Consider the following 21,924-nt stretch of genomic DNA (forward strand, 5'->3'; position numbering starts at 1 on the left):
ACTCAAGTACAATTTAGAATGAACGACAAAGTCTTCCTATTAGAGTGGAGTTGGAATTGCTTTTTAATTAGTATCACTAACGAGAAATCACAGAACATTAAGAAGAAATTAGTTTAAGGTATACGGGTATCAACTTAGAAGAAAAAAATGTTTCTTAAAATTAATTTCTTGCATCTGACATGAAAGAAATTCTTAGACTCAATCTCTAAAGAAATGCACATAGTCTGAAGCAGTTATTCAGAGTGAATTACAAAAAATGAAAACATCTTCTGTGTTTATAGTGCATTAAAGGGCACTCCATCTTTTTATGTTCCCATGTGGTTAAAGCCACTATCTGAATTCTTGACAGCCTGGTAGTAATAACATTTTCCAAGAATTCAAAATGTTCATGTCTCCTAAAAAAGTTCATTCAACAGATTGTGAATGCAAGACAATTGGGTTTGAGACATAAGTGAACTAGTAAAACTAGCCCAGGATGGAGCTATGTCCTCATTTATCTATGTCAGCCGTAACCACGGAGGCCACTGAGATATTTGTTCCAAGCCCTACACTCTGCCCTGACCATTCACTCTCATCACGGCCCTCACCCAAGGATCCGCTGGGTCTGTGGATCCCTGTCAAATTCTCCTTTACTATTCTGTAACTTTCTCACTTATAATTGCCCTTAGTGTACATTTTAACCTGATTATATCAGTAACAAAAAAGTTTTTGGAACCAGGCTTTATCTCACATTTGTCTTAGTGAGGTCTCTGTGCATAATTTTAAGGTCTGACTTGTGTTTTGAGAAAAAGGAAAGAAAAAGCTATCTATCAGCCTGTCTATCTACTTATCCATCTATCCTATCTACATCCCTATCTATATCTAACTACATCTGATCAAAATCCTCCCATAAACATCAGTATAGAGGATTTGGAAACTCAAATGTGAGTGTCATCGAGATAAATTCATCCTATTGAGATTTTAACAGTATGTTCTACAGTTAACAGAAAAACAATTATTATATGGCAAATCATGTCCATTATGTTAGGAAAAAGTCTAAAGAAAGAAAAAGATTTATAGAAACCTCTATTTTTATCCTTTTTTTCTTTCAAGGAGAATGCCTTTCAAATAATGCTTACATATTTCAATAAACTACCAACAGACAGAATATCACCTCTGATTGCTACCAAGAAAGTGAGTCTCCAATTGCAGGCAAAACCTTGTTATAAAAGGATCAGAAGAAGTAACTCATTCTTTATGGCTTTATTTTAATTTCAGAGTTTCAATTACTGGCATGTCCTTCCAGAGGTATTACCTAAGTACATTTAATGGTTTCTTGATTTTCAGAGGGATTTTAATAATTTATCCGTGATGAGAGTAAATGTTCTCATTTATTTACACAGTAAAGGTAAGCACTGAAGGACAGATTCTCGATTGTAAAGCTACCTCTTAGTTATCTGGGGATTTACTGTTCCCCTTAACTAACATTATTAATTAATATTTCCACCAGAGACGAAGATGAAAATCAACGATTAGGTCTCTAAATAGCTTGACAAGTCTGTGTTTTGTTATTTGTGAACAGCCCTAATAAAAGGTATCCAATGAGAAAGAATAAATCCTTTATTCAGTCACTACTTACTGAGCACTTTCTATATTCCAGGCACTGTTCACAGCCATGAACAAAGCAAAATCCTTGCTTTCATGGAGCTTAGGTTCTAGTGGAGGAGACAGCACACAAATTAATACATATCACATGGTGATGAGTGTTCTGGAGACAAAGAAGGTCAAAGGAATAGTGAGTGTCAGGTGGGGAAAGGGATTTTGTGTGTGTGTGGTCAAAAACAAACAAACAAAACTTCTCTGATATATATATATATATATATAAGTGCTTGAATATAAATCTGAATGAAATTAGAAAAGGAGCCATTGTATATTCTAAGGAAGAGTGTTGCAGACAGAGGAAACAGTTGGCTAAAAAGAGGTTGTCCACCTCTCAGCTGGGGACTTATTTGCCTGAGATCCAGCAGTTGTAAGCCAGTCACGTTAGTGTTTAGAAATCCTGATTAGACTAAGAACAGGAAGAGTAACCAACTGCATCTTCTTAATTATGAGATACTCTTCTGAATCAAGGTATGTTTTGTATGTGAAAAATATCCCTCTCTGTATCAAAAAGTGTTAATTCAGAAAGATAAAGATCAGAATTTAGCTATTATACTACAACAAATATAACTATTGGGAAAGTAACTACCTTCCCATTCCTTGACTACATTATCTGAATCCGAGTTGCTCAACCTCGGGACTGGTTACATTGAGGTGGGATAATTCTTTGTTGTGGGGCTGCCCTGTGCACTGCAGGATGCTTAGCAGCATCCTGGCCTCCACCCACTCCCAGGGTAGGAGCAGCTCCCATCTGTGACAACCAGAAATATCTTCAGGTACTGCTAACTGACACCTAGTTTAAATATAAATGGAAATGACCTCACATAACTTATTTTTTCCAACTATTAGTCCAAACACTTTTTCAGGAGAGCTATAAAGACACATACATGTATAGAGACAGACATATATAGACAGACATGTACATGTTCAGCCCGTCTTAGGCCATTTCCAGTGATAAATATCACAAACTAATTTAGCTTCATCTAACTTTTCATATCATTCAAGTAACTATTATTTCAAGCCCCCCCACATTGCAAGGTAATCTGAATATTTTCAATAACAAACAACATGGATTGTTCCCTCTAGTCTAATATTTAGCCTACTCTAAAAGGGAATTTGAAATTGACATGTTACCATGAGCAAGTCACACCCAGAAAACATACAGAAACCACTTGCTGGTCCCCATCTCTCATCCCCTCTCTTCTCAGCCTATTTCTCCATCATTTCAGATGAGGATTCACCTTCTACTCAAACGTTCGGCCATTCTTTTCAAATTGATGACATGAGTACAACCCTTTTTATCTTTAATCTATTGTTAAAAATCCTTCATTCTCTGTTATTTAATACTCTGTGGTGCATCAACTTGATGCCAGCAATCCCTTCCTGCACTTCTGCCTATTATTTCTGGTTTTGCCCCAGGTGAATAACTTGGCACCTCTTTCAGCCCCCACCTTCCCCGCCCAAAGAATGCACTCACAGAGATACAGTGGAGACTTTACTGAAGATTTTGCCTGAAGCAGAGACAACAACCAAAGAGTATCTCCCTTGGACACTCTGTTCTCTCCTCTCCTAGACAACGCAAGTCTCTCTGCCCAGCTCCTCCCGCAGCCTTAGAGTGGCACTTGTTGAGCAAAGATTCAGCGAACCACCACCCTTAGCCAATCTGCCCACAGCTAAGGATGATTTTTACACTCCTAATAATTTTTTAAAGAAAAAAATTTATTTTATGACATGCGAATCGTCTATGAAATGTAAAAGTTTGATTAGACCACAGCCATGCTCATTTGCTCATTGTTTCTTTGTAAGCCAGACTCGTGTGTGTCACCTGTGGCTGCTTTCCTGCTGCAACGGCAGTGTAACAGCAGAGCTGAGTGGTTGCATCAGAGACTACATGGCCCAAAAAGTCTGCAAATATTTATTATCTAACCCTTTACAGAAAAAGTTTGCTGGCCCTTACCATAGAGTAACACTCCCCACGCCAAGTGACTTATCAAAGTAATTCTTCTGCACATACATACGCATGCACTGTACCCTGGGTCCTGAGAGGACACCTGCATGGATGACATATGGCCTTCTGTGTGGGTGTGCTCCTGCTGCTGTGTGGGTGTGCATGGCAAGGCATGTGGACAGGGGTCGTCAGCAGTTGGGCTGAACTCGAGTTCGAGGTGGGGCCCCCTCACCCCCACCCCATCAGGCCATGCTTGCTGAGCACACGAAGCCTCATCATCTGAAAAACCTGCAGACTTTAATACTCAAGGTTGGTTTTAGGTTTCCATTTACTTGTTAAAATAGAACTACTTTTCTCCCCTTAGAGTTAATTCACTATCAACAAATGTATACGAAGAAATTGAGAACCGTCAAAAATGGACAGAAAACCAGTTCATCAAATATGAAAAAGTCCACCTTGACCATGTAAATCAGTGTCTGAAGCTCCTGCAGGAGAAACTGGTAAGGGGTTCTGTTATTCAGGAAGTAAACTGCCGCGTGTCCCTGCCTAGATGTTAGCCACTAGTAGAGGTCTCGAAAGCCACACTTAAAAACTCACAGTTACCTTCACTGCATCAGTAACCTATTTTTTTTGCACTGGAATAGGATTTCAGAGACCTGCCTTCTGGTCCTGTTTGCTTCTCCCCAGCTCTGTGAACTCCGTATCTCAGAGCTCTACCTGTACCAGAATAACCTAAAGGGAATTTTTTAAAGTACAGATTCCTGGTCTCAACCCAGAGCATCTGACCCTCCAGAGCCTCCCCTTGGGAATCTGTCCTCCTGAACAAGGTCCCTGGATGATGCTTAGATAACAATAAAGCCTGAAAACTGACCGCCTTAGACAAGTCACTTTACCTTTCCAGAGATCCACCGGGAGATCTAGGTTTTCAAAACTCCTTTGCCAGGTCAGACCTTGTAGAGACACCCCCAAGTTTGGAGGTGAGAAATCTGTCACAGGCTCCCACTGCGCCCAGCACAGCGGCCTCGCTGCTGAGCCCCAGGGGAGAGCAGCACAGGGCCATCAGTGGCACCAGTGGCTGCCAGCCTAGCAGATGATTCAGATAAGATGTTTCTGAAATGTCAGTAAAGGGGCTCTAGGCAGCCCAGTAAATAACGCTCCCGTGACTCCACCTGAGTTTGTTAAAAATGGATAGAGGCAGGAGCCCCAGAGAGGAAGACAAATCTTAGAGCTGCATCACTGATAAGGCCGTTAAAGTAGATGCGGTCAGGTCTGCAGCCAAGTGGGCCTGCTAGTCCTTCTCCAGGATTTAGGCAGACTCCCCCACCAGTTCTAGGCAGCACCGGGTGACCACAGGGTCACTTGTGGACAAAAACCTCCCACTGCAAGGAGGAGAGACTGGAATACACCATTCCTGAGACAGGCAGGACCAAAGAGAGGAGAAGCAAAGGGGCTAAAATCAGTCTCACCTCTGCTCCTAATTCCCCGTAGGGGAGGGAGGAGGAGCTAATTAGCCTCAGGCTGCCTCTGTCTCCTGCCTCCTGTGGTGCATTACCTTAGAATCACCTGGAGAGCTTTTAAATGCCAACAATTCCTGAGCTCCATCAGAGACCAACTGAATCAGAATGTGGGGAGGGGCAGAGTGGGATGACCCCAGTGACTTCTGTTACACAGCATGGATGGAGAACCACCATTCTAGCTGAAGCCTGCCCAGGGAGAGACAGGAGGTTCGGGGAATAACACATCTAACACCAGGAGCACATCCAGGGAGCTCAGGTTAAGCAGTATCTAAAAATGCCTGCCTTGGCTACACGTCTCTAAACACTAGACTAAAATCCCAAATCCTGAAGGTATTTTAGCAAGACCACAGCCTTTCTTTTCTTTTCTCTTGTACCAGGTAGAGCTCCAGAAACTACAAATGAACAAGGCCAAACAAAGGAATTAACTCTTCCACTTGTGAACACAGTTTTTAGATACAAGGGAACTTGGTTTGAATTTTCGTGTTCAACATGGAAAAGTAGATTTGTTAAAAAAAAAAATCATCTAAACTGAAAGACAAATCAACACAGGTTTTCTTTTCAGCAGTTTGACCCCATGATATCTTTTATAGGCTACGTCTGAAAATAAAATGGAAGAAAAATTACTGCAGCTTTCAAGCAAGTTAGAGAATTTCATTAACACACGAAAACAGGAAGCAGAATTAAACAAAGTAAAGCATATAGAAAATAAACTATTCAAAAAGATGAACCAACTGGAAAAGCTCATCTGGGGTGAATTAGAGAAAATGCAGAATGAATATCAATCAGGTGAGCAGGTACCTTTGCTTAAGTCAAGAACAGTCATCCTTTTCTACCCAGTCCCTCAGGGTTTTCTACTTTGAGCTCATGGCCAGGAATCAGTCTCGTTATCAGTGACATCCTTTTGTATTTAATCTGAATTTCTTAAATATCCCATAGAATATCAGCATGTCACTGGTAGGTAGATAAATACGTAAAAATAGACTTTCTTCATTCACACTTGGCAATGTCACAAGCTTGCCATTGCTGTGAGCTTAAACTCTAAGATCACAGAATCATAGAAGCCTAAGTCAAATGCCCCGCATTGACTGCAAGTAATGAGCCTAGACAGATGTCAGACTGGAGACCTGACGTTTAGAAGTGAGAAAGAGAGATGAGTTAATGGAGTCCAGTATAATGACTGCTTTTCTTCTTAAGGAGGCTAGTGGTGGCAGAGTCAAGCTGAGCTAACTTCAAAGAGGATTGATTTGAAAGGCTCATCTAATTTGTCAGAGGGAAGGACATGGGACACGGGTTGTGGAGCAGCCATCTGCCTCGAGTCACAATTCTGAGGAAATTACCAGGAATCAAAAGGTTCCTTTATGAGAGAAAGCCCCAACTCATTTCCTTTCCTCTAGATGCCAGAAAAATTCATGTAAATTCTAACAAATTTTGGTCCATTATGGAGATGCCTTTGGAGATGTTCTGGGAAGACATTATGGTCTCATTCTGCCAGATGTTCCTGGCATAGAATACCTGACCCTCACCACTCCTGCCCTCCAACTCCCACCACCAAATCAAAAGAATGAATTTTCTGGCCAGGAAGGATATCCCCAAATTAACTGGCCCTTCTTTTAGGGCCCTGCTTGCTACTTAGCTACCAGAGGTTTAATTTAGTCATTCCATTAGTACCACCCCAGAATGAAATGAAGAGAAATTTGCAGTCTACATGTTTCTGCATTTTACGAAGTGGGAGTATAGCAAATGGGGACTCCAAACTAATGGTTTGCTCTTTTATGCCTTTAATAAAAATGGGTAGAGAAATGATTATGTGAAAGTCTCCAGTGAATAAGAAATGGGCTGTACCCTAAGAAGCTTGAGGTCTGGTAGGCTGTGGTTATGAGTTTGCTAGACTTGCGTAAGAAAGATGTAAATAGCTGAGGGCAGAGGTAGGGGTCGGGCACTGTCCGTGGCCATTCCTTGGGTCCCTCAGACAGGTGACGTTCAGAGGTTTAAAATCTCATCTGTGGCCCTTGCTTTCAATTTCGTAACAAGAATACAAGACCAACCAAAGTTTTTGTCAAAGTAAACAGAAATAAGGTATTTTAAATTTCTCTCTGGAAATACAGAATTATTTCATTATGCAATATTTTGGGGTGGAGGAGAGGAACTGAATTTTCACGATAAAGCCAGATGCAAGCTAAAACACTGTTGCTAATGCATCTTCATGACATACAAGAAATGGATTATCTTATATTTTTAGACTTGTCTTAACAGAATTTAATATGCTTTGAATTAAATAATGATCAGCTATGGCCAGACTGCTGATTAGCAACTTTTGTTAAAAAATTTAAAAGTTCCAATGCATTGTTCAGTTGCAGTACACCTATTCTCATATCCTCTTACAGGATTTGAATCGATTCATGACTCTCTCAGCTCCCTCCAGCGAATACAGAAAACAAAGATGGATTTAGAGAAATATAAAGTACAGAAAGACCTAAAGAAATTACAGCGTAAGATAGTGGAACTCCAGGAAGTGTAAACTTCCCATTCATCTCCTTTTTCACCAGCCAGTGGGGTGGTTTGTTGGGAAAGACGGGGAAAAGAAAGTTAATATCTCTGGGATGTTTACTGCTTCTATTTCTTACCACCTTTTTAAGGAGATAAATGTACCAGAAAACCCAATAAAGCAAAGAAGCTTTATGATGTCTTCACTAATTTACTAATGAAAAACTTAAGGAATTTCTTTCCATATATGCCTTTTCATATTTTTATTTGCCCACAGATCTACATATGGTACATAAATGAGTGAAGTAGGCCTGGTATAGTACATTAAAGAATGGTAGAAACTGTGGAAAATTGGAGACCACTTAACTGTCTAAAAAGAATAGCCACTAGGCAGCCCCAGTTCATTATTAACATACATATAATCCATTATTGCCAAAAATTTTATTTTTCATAAGAAACCAGAAATCTGGTTTTATATGAAACCACTTATAAGCATGAGCAACTAGTTCAATTGGTAGAGCTCATGTAAATGAGAGGCCCTGGAGTTCAAGAGCCATCATTTCATAGTAAATCCACCTCTGCTTGGGGGACCAGTGGAGCACTGAGCTTCCCTCCTTTTGCCTTTATTTTGCAACAGATCAAAAAGGATGACAGAAATGAACAGTCCCCCTTGAGAAGTTCAGTATACAAGGCACTTTATTCTTTATCACACACCAACACTTAATTCTTTGGGAAATGTCAGACTTCTCTCCCCCCAGATACAGGAGAAGGTGTGAGCATCACAGAGTCTGCATTCCAGATTCACTTGCAGACTTGAGGCACATGTTAAAATGTCTCAGAGAGTCCTCACTTTAGGCACAAACACCATCTAAGCAGGCGTGGCTAGCCCTAGGGTTTCACTGACACCCAACATTTCTTGCCTTTGCCTTCCTTAGCCAAACCTGCCCACCTGCCCTCATACGAAATTATTTACACTGAGGACTAAATGGTAATGTTCAAAATATTCTTTTTCCCTACTGAAGATGAAGGACAAATCCCCCACATAACTGCCTTCTGAGCCTCACTGTAAGGTGGATACACTCACCACCTGATAGCCGGACAGCAGTAAGGCTCAAGGTCAAAGAAATAGCATCCCCAGAGTGCTCTGGACACCATGAGCCCTCTCTTTCTGCAGAAACTTACCAAACATCTTCTCACTTTTATGGTGTCACCGACAGTATCAGCAAGTAGCACTCAAAAACACCAAGAAGGAAAAACTTGATCTGTAATACATATGCAAACACACATACATATTCATGTTTTTACCTTATAAGTAGGGTCTCCAAACTTTTGTAAGTTATTCATATTTTCACAGCCTTTGTTCTGTCAGCCGAGGGAGGCTGGAGAGGGATTCGATGAGGTGAGCTGCCCAACTGGAAAAAATGCGTGAGGAGCCGACATAATGCGCAAGGAGCCGACACGGAGTGAAACAGAACTTTATTCTAGTTCAAGCGGGTGGCTCCTGTGGCAAGAGGCAGTGGCGAGGCTTTCTTTCAGTTCAACAAGATGGCGCGCCGCCCGCGTGGAACGCTCGTCCTTTGTTTATTCTGCCCGCACATGCGTATTGTTCATAATGATGACGCATGCGATTCGCGCATGCGTATTATTAATGTTTACATAATGCTACCAGCGCATGCGTACATTTAATTCTTACCTCAGACACAGGCAAGTTATTGTGACCTATGACCTGGGTCCCACGGCCTACTCACTTAAGGCTGCCGACAGTTCATTCATGTGCTGGGCACTGGGGATACAATATTAAACACGGACCCTGCCCTCAGGGAACTTACAGTCCAGTGGAAAAGGCCAACAATCAAATTTGCAAATACCTGAGCAAGTAAAGGGTCTAATGGGAGCACCTGGGAGAGGCATTTAGCAAAAACATGGGGAATCAGGCGCAGGGGTCTTCAAGAAGAAGGAATATCTAAACTGAGATCTCTAAAGCATAAACAGAAGTTAGCCAAGGGAAAGGGGCCTGATTGGTAAGAGGTGGGGGCTCAGGCAGGTGGTGCAGCCTAACCAAAGGCCTGGAGGCCAAAAGAATGGGACCCATGCCGGAACCGAAGAGGTTCAAAATGGTCAGAACCTAGAGTGTGTGTGGTGGGAGGTAGGGGAGAAGGACTGGAGGAGGGGAGCAGGAAAGAGGAAACTGGAGAAGTTAGGGGAGTGGGGTGTCTGGTCACAAGGGCCTTATAACTCATGTTGAGGGACTTGGGCCCTGTCTCAGGGCCAGAATAGCCTTTAAAGGATTTCAAATAGGAGAGTGACATTATCAGTTTTGTGTTTTAGAGAAACCCCTCTGGCTGTAGTATGGACAAGAGGTTACAGACACAGTGGGAGAAACAAACTTGGGTGGGAAAGGAGGGAGATAATGCAGGAGAGGGAGAATGATGAGCTCAGTTTTAAACTAATTTATTTGGAGATACTGAGGGGATGTCCAAGTGGAGGGATCCAGTGGTTAGTGAGGGATAAGGACCTGGAGTGTGAGAGACAGATTTGAACTGAGGATTTAGCACAGAAATGGTTACTGGAGTTATGAGTGAGGAAGGAAGAGATTGCCTAGGCTTGGGAGGGGTGGTGTGGGAGACATGATGATTACAGTGAGAAACAGAGACCAGAAAAGAACTAGAGGACACCTGACACTGAAGGAACAGGCAGCAGAGGAGCCTCGAAGTCCCTAGGTGAGTACACAGAGACAGCAGTGAAGCAGGAGAGGAGGGATCATAGTTGGAGAGTTTGTCTTCCCTGGGAGTTCCTGCCAGCAGATGGTGTCAACATATCAAGCTAGAGTTCAACAAATCTCTGCCTGTTGAAGAAGACTCTGTCCTACAATGTAAACTCAAAATTTGGGTGTATTACATAACTCAAGGAGGAAGGTTAGAAATGCTTTCAGATTGCCCTTCATACTGTGAAATAAAATGTGCTGCATCTTCTCAGAGAAGTGGTGAGCCCTCCCAGAGAGAGGCAGGATTATTGCCAGGAAAAATATGAGGCTGTTTTGGCCCCTAGCCAGCTTGGCATTTCCCTCTTCAGGAAATTCAAGTCACATACATTTGTGATAAAGGTTTGCTGCTTCAGATCTTCCCTTTAATATACAGTCATGAAATTTTCCAGCTCCACAGACCAAACTTCCATAAGCCCATGTTCCTTGGTAAAGTTTTCCCACTTCATTTTCAGAAGATATTTGCACATGTGATGTGAGTGAAAAATGATTGATGTGCTCAGCAGTTCATAAACCAGGACCTCTTTTATAACCCTCAAAGACAAACGGAGAACACAGAAAAATAATCCAAACTTCTATGCTGAGAAGCCTTGAGGTCTGACAGACCTGAGTTAGAACCAGTGCCACCAATTATTATCTGTGTGACTTCGGATGTGTTTTCTAACTTTGGAGTTGTAATTCACTCATCTTAAAATGGGAATAAAAATATCTACCTTGTACGTTATTAGAAGAATTAGAAAAACATTTATTGAGCTATTACCAGATATCAGAGACTGCTCTAAGCACTCTACCTGAATTACTCATTTAATACTCCAAACAGACACCGATTACTGAGGCACAGACTTAGGTAATTTACATAAGGTTACACAGCTAGCATGAAGTGGAGCTAGGATTTGAACTCATCAGTCCAGAGAATTTGCTCTTAAACATTCTGCTGTATTGTTTCTCAAAATATATGTAGACCATCTAATGCAGTGTCTGGTACATCGTAGGTATTGCACTTGATAAATGGTACTGATTAATAATAATAAACAGAGATTTTGATCTTTATGTAAAAAAACAAGTTCCATGGTACTCTTCCCCCCCCCACCCCACATGGTACTCTTCTATCCAACTCTAATTCAGATCAGTGTTCTAAGAACATGTGAATTCAAAAAGGTCCTTGTACTATATATACTGACTTGCAGTAAATTTAGACATGGATCAAATCAGAAGGAAGTGCAAAGTATAGATTACTCTTGGAACAAAATTATAATTGAGGAAGTATTCCTCTACTTTAAAACCATGTCGTATTGTCTCTGGGGAGGGAGTCTAACAGCTATAGAAACATGGTCATTGACTGGAGGTGGGCAAGGTGCTGGGGCCAATGCCTAGAGAAGCATATTTCCTCCATAAGTCCTGGTCAACAGAAGCAAATCCAATAGCCACTACTACAGGGTCAAAGTCATTAGTATCCAACTACCAGATGCTTCTCCAAAAAAGTAATGCACTGCCTTCACAGGGGAAATATGCAGGGATGGACTTCAAGTGCACAGGGCCTACATGGAAGCATGGAAATGATGCTGGATAAACCCACTCCTGCAACCCAAAACAACTCCTAAACCAAGGAATCTACCTTGTCTTTATACCTAAATTCCACTGTTTAGCACTTAAAGGCTTTTAAGTATTTACAGCATAAAATCTTCACAAAGAACACACACTCATGAACCTTATGGATACCTCCTCTGCAGGAATTAGTTGATAACTAAGGAGAGCAAGGTCTTTCAAAACCAGGAAGCGCTAAGTACCTAAAGAAATGGGAGGGCCAAAAGAAAGTCCAGTCGATGGAAGAGAGGTTAGAAAAGCCAAAGCAAAAACCAAGGGCTGGCATTTGTGATATTATCAAGAATTAACTGAAACAATTAGCTCACTATTGGCCTCAGTTTCTATCGAGTTCAAAACCTAACAAGGGTGGAGTATTCCTTATCATTGCATAGGTTTGAATTAGCAAATAAAGCTGAAGGCAACAGTAACAAATCTGCAAAGTTAGTCCTTTGGAAAAGATTCCCTTCCTCCTAAGGTTCTTCCTAGAATTCAGATAGTGGCACCAGGTACATGGTATCATCAGAATACACCTTGGAAGGCTAAATGAGTCAGTCCCAAAGACACGCACCTCAACTCATTCACATTTCTTTGAGGTGGCAGCAATTATTAACAAAATTTGACAATAAATTGGAAATTACCTTGGGGGCCAGATTCTGTCTGCCTAAGAATATAGACAATTTTAAAAGAGTGAATCTCTCAGCTTGCTTATACTCTCTCTCTCTCACTGTAAAATGAGGGTAATATCTACCATAAAAAATTATGTGGGAATGAAATCAGGTGACAATGTAAAGAGCCTGACACACAGCAGGCATTCACTCTATCCCTGCTGTAAGTCCCTGGATGCCAAGGCCCTGGGAGGTAGTGACCACTACCTCACAAGCACAAAAAACTCCTCTGCTGAAGCCAGTGGTAGCACCAGGTCCTCTGCAATGTTAGATCTTACTTGGGCTTTCTTAGATGCTACTTGATGTGTACAAAAGCTTAATGCTGCCTATATATTTCCCGATGTTCACAGGTATTCACTGCTGCCTAAATCTGGGTCTAGTGAGCTAATAAATAATTTATTCTGAAACTAGTTCTTTGACACAAAAGCCATGCCACCATATACATGACACTTGATCTGACAAACTGCAGGGCTGGCCTCAGGCAATTTTGAGATACATTTATTTCTATCCTCTCGAAGCTGCTTTTGACAATATAATTTGCCTTCTCAGCAGTGCCTTTTCTCTCCAATCTCCTTCTTTCCAACACAAAGAAACTTCTGTTCCATCTGGCTTTTCTGTTGTGCCCAGAGACACTTGTGTCTCAAACATAAAAGAAATTAACACTACCAGGAATGCACAAAGGCAAAAAAACCCACGTAACTCTGTCTGCCAAGACAGACCCTGCAGTAGTCTTTCTTGCACACCACCTGACTTCTCACCAGGCTAATTTCCAAACTCCCGAAGCCAGCAAATAGTCTTCACATAAAAACTGTTTGTACACTATTTTCCGTTTCTTGATCTACTAAAATTGGACAGAACAATTGAGACTAGAACTTTTAAAAACAGAATACAGTGGTTTTCCAAAATAACTCCTGATCACCTGATTCTGAACTATGCAGCTTTTTTTCTCCTTGGAGATTAAGCAATGACCATATTTTGCATGATCAAAGGGGAGGAAATGACATTAAAAAGGCAGTCTTAGAAATTCAAGTTATTTAAGTCACCTGGAAGTCAGATAATCAAACAACATGCACATTCTACTTAATGTGAGTGGTCTCTCTGAATGAAGTATATATAACCTGTTTGGCACGTAGCAGGCACATATAACTCCATTCAACCATTCACAGAAGCTGGCTTTCATTGAAATATTCTCAAAGTGTAGTTCTACTTTCCTTCTCAGGGTCTTAGTACCTGGTACTGATTACCCACCTTTGTACAGTGAAGTCTCTTTTAAAAGGGGTTCTACCCTAAGCAGGTTTGTAAGCGGGGGTGGGGGGTTGTGGCAGCAGGCTGTTCACTGGAAACCAGGAAACTGCTGCTTCGCAGGTACTGCACCAAGCAGTTTATTTCAGTATTTCGCTTTAGCTCTCTTTGGACTTAGAAAACCTTGGTGACCTCAGAACAACAGAATGCTGCCATTTGAAATCTAGCTCAAGGTCCTGATTTTACAAATTCACATAAAAGGCCAAGAGATAAGACTTATTCAGTCACATCCTCATTCAATATTGAAACCCAGTTTGAAATATGCTACTTAGGTTTTGTGAGTATAATTTAATGCAGTTCCTTTTAAAGAGAATTGGAGTGAAGTACTTAACTATGTTGGTGATGCTGTGCTGTGAGTAGAATGTCAAATCAGAGCAGACGGATACTATTACAGAAACAAACAGCCTCATATTCCTTAAACTTAAATACTTTTGAAATTTATATTTTCACAATAACCATTTTTAATAACTCATCATCTTCATCTGATGACCCTCTTTTTGGGCAACAATTTAGATGACGATCCCCAGTTGTAGTGATCTGGTAAAATTCAAATTCAAACGGATGTGTTTTCATTTTAATGGTTTTCACAATGAGCAGTGTCCTAATTTTCTACTGCTGTCATAACAATTACCACGAACTTAGTGGGTTAAAAACAGTATGAAATTATTATCTTACAGTTCTGTAAGTCAGAAGTCCAACATGGGTCTCACCAGGCTACAACTGAAGTATTAGCAGGCTGCATCCCTTTCTGGGAACTCCATAGGACAAAGTCTGCTTTTTCCAGTTTCTAGAGGCCACCCTTATTAACATGTCTGGTAGCCCTCTTTTTCCATCTTCAAAGCCAGCAATGTCAAATCTCTCTGACCTTCTTCCTTTGTCACTTTTCTCTCTCTGACAGGCTCTCCCCTTGTAAGGATTCTTCTGATTAAACTGGCTTCACCTGGACGATCCAGGCTAATCTCTCCATCTCAAGGTCCAAACCACTAATCAATCATATCTGCATAGTCTCTTTTGCCTCATACTCACAAATTCCAGGGATTAGGACCTGGATCCTTTAGGAGGTCATTTTTCTGCCTACCACAAGCAAAAATAACAAGATAAGCATTTTTTCATTACCTATCATCTCTCCAGAAAAATTAATATAACTTAAATATGTTTTTATAATAGGTATTATATACAGGGAACATATGTGGTGAAGCATTAAGCCCAAATGAACTTTTGTAATGATTCAAACTCAGGAGAGATCACGACATGCTAATTATTTCAGTGATATAATATGGAACCCACTGCCTTTTTCAACAGATACTCCAATTTTAATGATCTCTCTTCTTGCATCATTTCCCTTCACTAAAATAAATAGGTATTTCAAGTTCAAAATACAAGAAAAAATGTTGCAAACATTTCATAATACTGTTAAAGAAATACTACTCTTAAATTTCTTATTTCAAAATATTTTGAGGTCTAAAGATAATTTAGCATTTATACAAAAAATAGTTGTATAGGGCATCTGTCTTACACTAGAATTTAAAGTAATACTGCTATGCAAAAAGTTGCTAATCAGCCGAAGAAAGGAATTATTATACAGCACAGGGATAGCTAGACATTGCGAGTGGTCTTCAGGTGCAATAGATCTTAAGTGACTATATTTTCTAACCCAAAAATGATGACCTTTTACTTTCACACACACACACACACACACACACACACGGAAAGATTACTGTACTTGTATGTGATACACAAATGTATCTTTCTAAAGTTCCTCTCCTACAAGTTTGTAACCAGCAGCTGAGTGCTATACCTTATAACAAGCAGCATGGAAGCCCAAGAAGTTTTCTATCCATTAAAACTAAAGTGGGAAAAAGGAAGACCTGAATAGAGACAAGGGTCAACTTTGTCAAAACAAAGTTTTCACATTTTTTAATGCACAAAAAGTAAAATCTGCAAGCCACACTGACTCATACATAAAATATGTTTCATTTTTGTGTTCTTTAAAATCTCCCCAAATTTCTTTATGGAGTAACCAAATACATATCTTTTCGCATTTATATGTTACTTAGCATAAAATATTTACCTAACTATTATGTTTCATATTGCTTTAAATAACCACACCTTTTAATTGCCTTAATGTACAAACTGAGTATTGCTGTCTAATCCTGCTCTGTATAATTCCCAAATTAAAGGAAGTTGTCAACTCATTTTATAAAGTGGAAGAAGAGTAAAGCATTTTAAACTACAGTGTTTTTAGTCCTGACAAGAAATTAATGCAAGGGACATTTCAAGAAATATGACAAGTGATCCCAAACAGATTGTGTTTCAAAAGTTTACTCATAAGCTGAAATGCACTTCTCCCATAAGAAATTATCAGATGCCAAGCTAGCCTATAAACATCTAATTAATCAATAAGCAAATAAATAAAAATTAGTAGAAAATATACTATGATTCTCAAAGAAATAATGAATAAAGTGAAATAGTTAATATGGATGCTAAATATTGGTATTTCAGGAAATAACTTTTAATCTAATTAAACTTAAATATAAACTCTGAAGAGAAATTTCAGTCACTTTTCAAGTTCCTAGAATCTGATAACACTGACTGACTTCGAATTTTCTTTGCTTTAAGCATGCTGTTTAGCACCATTCTCCTTTACTGAGATTAAATGACAATGTTTAAACACTTACCATAGGTCTGGCACAAAGTCAGTTCTATATAAATTGTATAGTTGGGAATGGTTCGAGGCTCACAGTAACTGGGCAGTAATTTGAAGCGAAGACAACAAGCAAAAGAGAGGATGTGTCTACATCCATGCAAAAAAAGAATTACCTGAGATACTATAACAAAAGTATTTTCCAGTTTTCCTTTCTAGAAAACCTGGGTCTGTGGTTCCTGAAGGCCAGAACTAGGCAATGGAGTCAAAAGCTTACTCCTTGGATACAGGCCTGGAGCAAAGGCTAGCCAAGTCCATAGTGTCGGTGAGTGACCTTGTGAAGCAAGTGACGCCCAGAAAGCAGATGGAGAACAAGAACTGACTCGTAAACATGCAAGTAGATGGCTGCAGCTCATTCTGCAGGTAAAGGCCTATGTGCCTTCCTGAGGAAGCAGGAGGGCGTGCGCACCAGGGCTGCACAGGCAGCCTTTTCAGTGCAGCTCTGCTCAGTGTATGGACCAGGCTGTTAAAAGCACTGAATCTGTTTGACAGTTGTGAGGACAGGATCATCAATGGACAGCAGTTCACAAACCTGATGGCCCAACATTAGACTCTCTCGCATGCCTTTAACATGCACTCATAGCGCCTACTCTTAAAAGATTCTGACTGCATAGGTCTCAATGATGATAATATTCAGTGAAATTTGGGGATTCATCTAATTATTAGTTAGTTCAATAGGTTAACTTCTGAAGTAAAATTTACAGAATATTATCAAGTTATATTACCTCACAAAGTAATATTGTGAAGCTGATGGTTTAGAGAAACTATGTGCATAAATTATATGATTACCTACTTTCATACAATAAATATGTAAATGTCTGAAAACATTTTTTAAGACCACAAATCCAAAGCAGGCAATGTACAGCTTCTTCAAATATATAAAGGGTTTTTTGAAAAAATAAAACACGTAAATGTGCTTTCAAGTTTTAAAATTTGAAATTATATCTGATTGATACTATAAAGAAAACAAGACATTGTATTTTTTTAGTTAAGAAAGTTCATCTTATCATAGTTGAAGGAACTACATGATTAAATACTGTCAGCATTTTTCCAAAATTTTCCATTAATTTTTTAAATATAGCCATACACCTGAGTGTTTTGAATTACATAAACATATCCATTAACAGTCTAAGACTCACCAACATTTATATTATGCTTCAACAGAATCTGAGATGAACCATTATTTGTTATAAGATTATCTGGATTTTAGATGAGTTGGTCTCCTGAACTCTAGCATTCATAGAAGGAATTAAATCTTTGAATTTGTTTTTTAACAAATGAAATGCTGCTTTGTGCTAATATGCTTTTGCATATTATTTAGAAAATGACCATTAAGGCCTTATTGTAAGGGGTTACTTTAAAAAATCCTATTGTGCACCAGGCAAGATGGAGGAAATAATGGTTTACAAAAAACTAAGCAACTAAGGGAATCATGGTTCTTCCTTTAATTATGGACTTTTCAAAATCAAATATGTTTTCCAGATTAAAGTTATATTAAGAGTTTACAGCAAATTACATCCCTAGCTTAAGAACTTAAATATCTCTAGATTTAAAAAAGGCATAGATGATTATAACTATAGTTTTTTAAACTGTTGCTTTAGGGAAAAGTCTTGATTCATTGTTTCCTTCTTTCTAATAGCTTTTTCTTTGCTTGCTTACTTCTAAAATAATGCATTGTTATTGTGAGGACAATTTCTGATTCAATTCCAATGCTCTTGTATCTCCGTGAGTTGTGGCATTGTTTATCAGCACCTGTGGAAAATCACACACAGGAACATTAGTGTTTATTTATTAACAATATCTACATTTGACTCATAGAAGCCAAGTATGCTAAAGGGCAGCAGGCAATATCAAACTACAAAAGAAAAGTGACTATGTGCAATATTTCAGTCATTTTTCCTAAAATAAACTGTTCAACCAAAGCTAACATCAGACATAAACACAATTTGTTCAAATGCTCAATTAGTATAGATGTCAACGTTTTGACTATTACCACTGTCAGCACTGCATAAAATTAACAGTTTTGTTTAGAGTCTTTACTTACAATTCTGTCACCTCTAAACCCTCACCCCGAAGACCATTTTATGCATAGAACTGTCCAAATGACATTGCTTTCCTTTAAAACCACAGCTGAGGCTCGAGGCTCAAGGTTTTAAGCTCTATCAAGAACTCTTCCATGATTTTCACCAATTCCACAAGCTAGATTAATTTCATATGATCATTTGATTACTAAAATGTTTTTTGATTGTTCATTTTCAAACATTGTGAAGGGTCAAGATTTTGCTCTCTTTGCCAGCTAATAAGTTAGCTGTCACAGTTGCATGGATACTGCCAAAAAGCACAGGCCTCCTGGGTCAGAGAATTAACAAAAAGTCTTTATCACTCATGGTATAGCGAACACCATGAACATTAACATATTTGCGTGTGTTCCCCTGGCGCTCTAGTCTCAAAGAGGTGACATGGATGGATGCATACAGTTCCCCACATACACAGTGGGCTGCCTGACAAGAGAGGAACCCTGAGCCCAGGAGACTTGACTCATGACCACTCTCTGCTTTTGGAGGGAGACACTTATCTCAGGCTCCCAAGGCTCTCACTATACAAACATCCTTGAAAAAACAGTCCAGAACAATGGGCAGTCAGGTCCTCTGCTCACAGGATGTTTAGAAATGCAAGAGACCCTGGGGAACTGTCTCCCAACATTGAAATGCCTTTCTCCAAGCATTGTTTTCATCAGTATTTATTTAATATTGTATGTTTCACTACACCAAACAGTATTTCAAATGCTGTAGGTATTAAAAAAAACTTCTCATTAATTTTCATTGTGATTTTAAAATTGCTGGCTGGGAGGAGGATATAGCTCAGTGGTAGAATGTGTGCTTAGCATGCATGAGGTCCTGGGTTCGATCCCCAGCACCTCCATTAAATACATAAAGAAATAAAGAAACCTACTCCCCCTGCCCCCCCCAAAATTATTGGCTGAAGTTATAAGAATTTTAACCCAAAAAGTGTTTTACATACTCTTCCTTTTAAAAAATGTATATGTGTGTGTATATAGTATATATATAATACACACACACACACACACAGTTGACCACTGAACGTTGTGGGGTTAGGGGCACAGACCCTCTGCACAGTGGAGAAAATCCATGTATTCCTCATAGTCAGCCCTCCATATCCAAGGTTCTGCATCTACAGATTCAACCAACCACAGATCTTATAGTACTAGAGTATTTACTATTGAAAGAATCTACATATAAGTGGACTCACACAGTTCAAACCCATGTTGGTCAAGGGTCAACTATTTATGTTTACATATTTAGATACCAGAGCCATGCCATGAGAAATAGAGTAAAAATTGTCATGTGCATTTTACAGAAAAGACAATAAGAAGTAAAATAATTTTTCCAAAGATAACATGCACATTCCATTAAATTCTACTACTTCTAAACCTAGCCTATCTACCTATTTGCCTCCACTACAATGGTCATAAGGAATATTACAACCAGGACTTGGCACCTTCGTCTATCTTTTCTTATGCTACAGAGTACACTAGGGGAATGTATTTCCCACAGGTTAAATCAGTGGTTCTCAACCAGGGGTGATCACACCTCACGTATGATGTGGCAATGTCTAGAAGGCATTTTCAGTTGCTACAAGCTGGGTGAAGGGAGGAGGGCAGTGTTACTGGCATCAGTGGTTAGAGTGGTGAGGGATGCTATGAGACATCCTGAGAGGCACAGCACAGTAACTCTCACCCCTCCTCTAACAAAGGTCCAAGATGAAATATTTTTAATAAAATCAACTCTTACACCAATGAGCTCATCGTCATTTTTGGCATGTAAGTGTCTCAGCAGGTACCAACGTGCAGTTGACACAATAGACCTGGGATACCCAGGCTGATACACCACTCTCTCCAAAAGTCGCCGTGTTTCTCTGGGAAAAAGATATTTACATTTAGTAAATTAACAAATTTACTAAATTAATACAAGATATTTCATACACAAGTTGCAGGCACACATTATCTTTCCCATTCTTTTACAGGCATGGTGCTGAATACTCATGAGTTTTTTATACATGTAATAATAATGGTTAATATTTATTAAGTGTTTTTTATATATGAGGTACTATGCTAAACGTTTTACACATATGGTCACATTTAACATTCACAATCTTGCAACATAAGAGTGCTATTACTATTCCCATTTTGCAGATATGTAAATTAAGGTTCATTCCAAATACAATGGGGAAATGGTCCCTATTTTATGAGCACTTCTGCATGCTCTACCTCTACTTTTTTTTTTTAAATAGGCAGGTAATAAATACATCAATAAATAATACAAAGATAGGATAGAGTGGAACAAGAAGAAATATTTAACATCTATACTAGAGGCTAAGTGTATAATATCAAGCTTTTAGTGTGTTTTTTCAAGAATATGTAAATAACAGGCTGATTTACAGTTGTGTTTTAATTGTTTCTTTCCTAACTTACTAATATCTATAACTCTAAAAACTTCTGTACTGGAAGAAAAAACACAAACCGTGGTAACTTCAAAACTGCTGAATAAGTAGCAATTGGTTTCAAAGAGAAGCTAAAGAACTTGTCTTGAAGATGCTTTTACATAGGAATCACTTAGCAAGTACACTGTTTTTTCTTTAGCTGTGTTTATTTGGGCTGATTTTGGGTGGTGATAAAAATTATGGGAGGTGCTGACAGAGATTACGAGGGGTTGTGGGTTACGGCCCCCTAAGTCATGGATACTGAATTCAGCAGAAGGAGTTCGTTAGGAAGTTCAAATTATACGTTGAAGTATTTCCTGGTAAAATCAGTCATATAAATAATGGCCTCCCAAAATAAATAAATGGTGCTGGAACTGCCTATTAGCCATAGGTCTTAACTCTTCCTTCACTCCTATTTTGTAGTGCTGATGTGACCTCTGTCACATATTTATATGTATTAAGCACTATATCTATAATGTCTATTCTGTTCCAGTAACGTATGCTCCTAAGCCACTGTTTTACTTACAGGTGCTTTGTATTACATGTGATATCCATTAGAGCTAGATATTATTCTCAGAATTTAAAAATATTCTTGTCTGTTTTTCCATCCATATAATGTTTAAGTAATTTTCTTCAAACTTATTTCTAACCCCATCCCTTCCTTCAATAAAAAGATGGCTAAAATTTTTATATTTTAATCTATGAAGCTTTTGGATTTTTCTAGATATAAAAACCACATTATTTATAATGTCTCCCACTTTTCAATATTTATTACTTTTTTCATAGCTTACTATCTTGCAATAACTTATGTCAACCTAGGT

At 39.1% G+C, this 21,924-nt stretch overlaps 1 protein-coding gene and 2 long non-coding RNA genes across 3 annotated transcripts in view; 1 reads left to right on the forward strand and 2 right to left on the reverse strand.

Annotated features, from left to right (window-relative positions):
* The window catches only part of LOC102538186 (protein FAM81B), a 46,772-nt gene extending 38,990 nt beyond the window's left edge, over positions 1-7,782 (forward strand). Inside the window, 3 exon segments of the mRNA XM_072948908.1 lie at positions 3,951-4,086; positions 5,694-5,889; positions 7,488-7,782. Coding sequence (XP_072805009.1) covers positions 3,951-4,086; positions 5,694-5,889; positions 7,488-7,621 — 466 coding nt within the window. The 3' untranslated portion in view covers positions 7,622-7,782.
* The window catches only part of LOC140688950 (uncharacterized), a 98,153-nt gene extending 88,992 nt beyond the window's left edge, over positions 1-9,161 (reverse strand). Inside the window, exon 1 of the long non-coding RNA XR_012063769.1 lies at positions 8,893-9,161. This is a non-coding gene — a long non-coding RNA (uncharacterized lncRNA). The remainder of the gene's footprint in view (positions 1-8,892) is intronic.
* An 8,865-nt stretch (positions 9,162-18,026) lies between these two features.
* On the reverse strand, positions 18,027-20,541 carry LOC140688844 (uncharacterized). Its single transcript, XR_012063688.1, has 2 exons — positions 20,416-20,541; positions 18,027-18,355 (listed from the first exon to the last, which is right to left on the reverse strand). It is a non-coding gene; the product is annotated as an uncharacterized lncRNA (long non-coding RNA).
* Between the last annotated feature and the right edge of the window lie 1,383 nt (positions 20,542-21,924).

This window comes from Vicugna pacos, chromosome 24 (assembly GCF_048564905.1).
Source record: "Vicugna pacos chromosome 24, VicPac4, whole genome shotgun sequence".
NCBI classification, from domain to species: Eukaryota; Metazoa; Chordata; class Mammalia; order Artiodactyla; family Camelidae; genus Vicugna; species Vicugna pacos.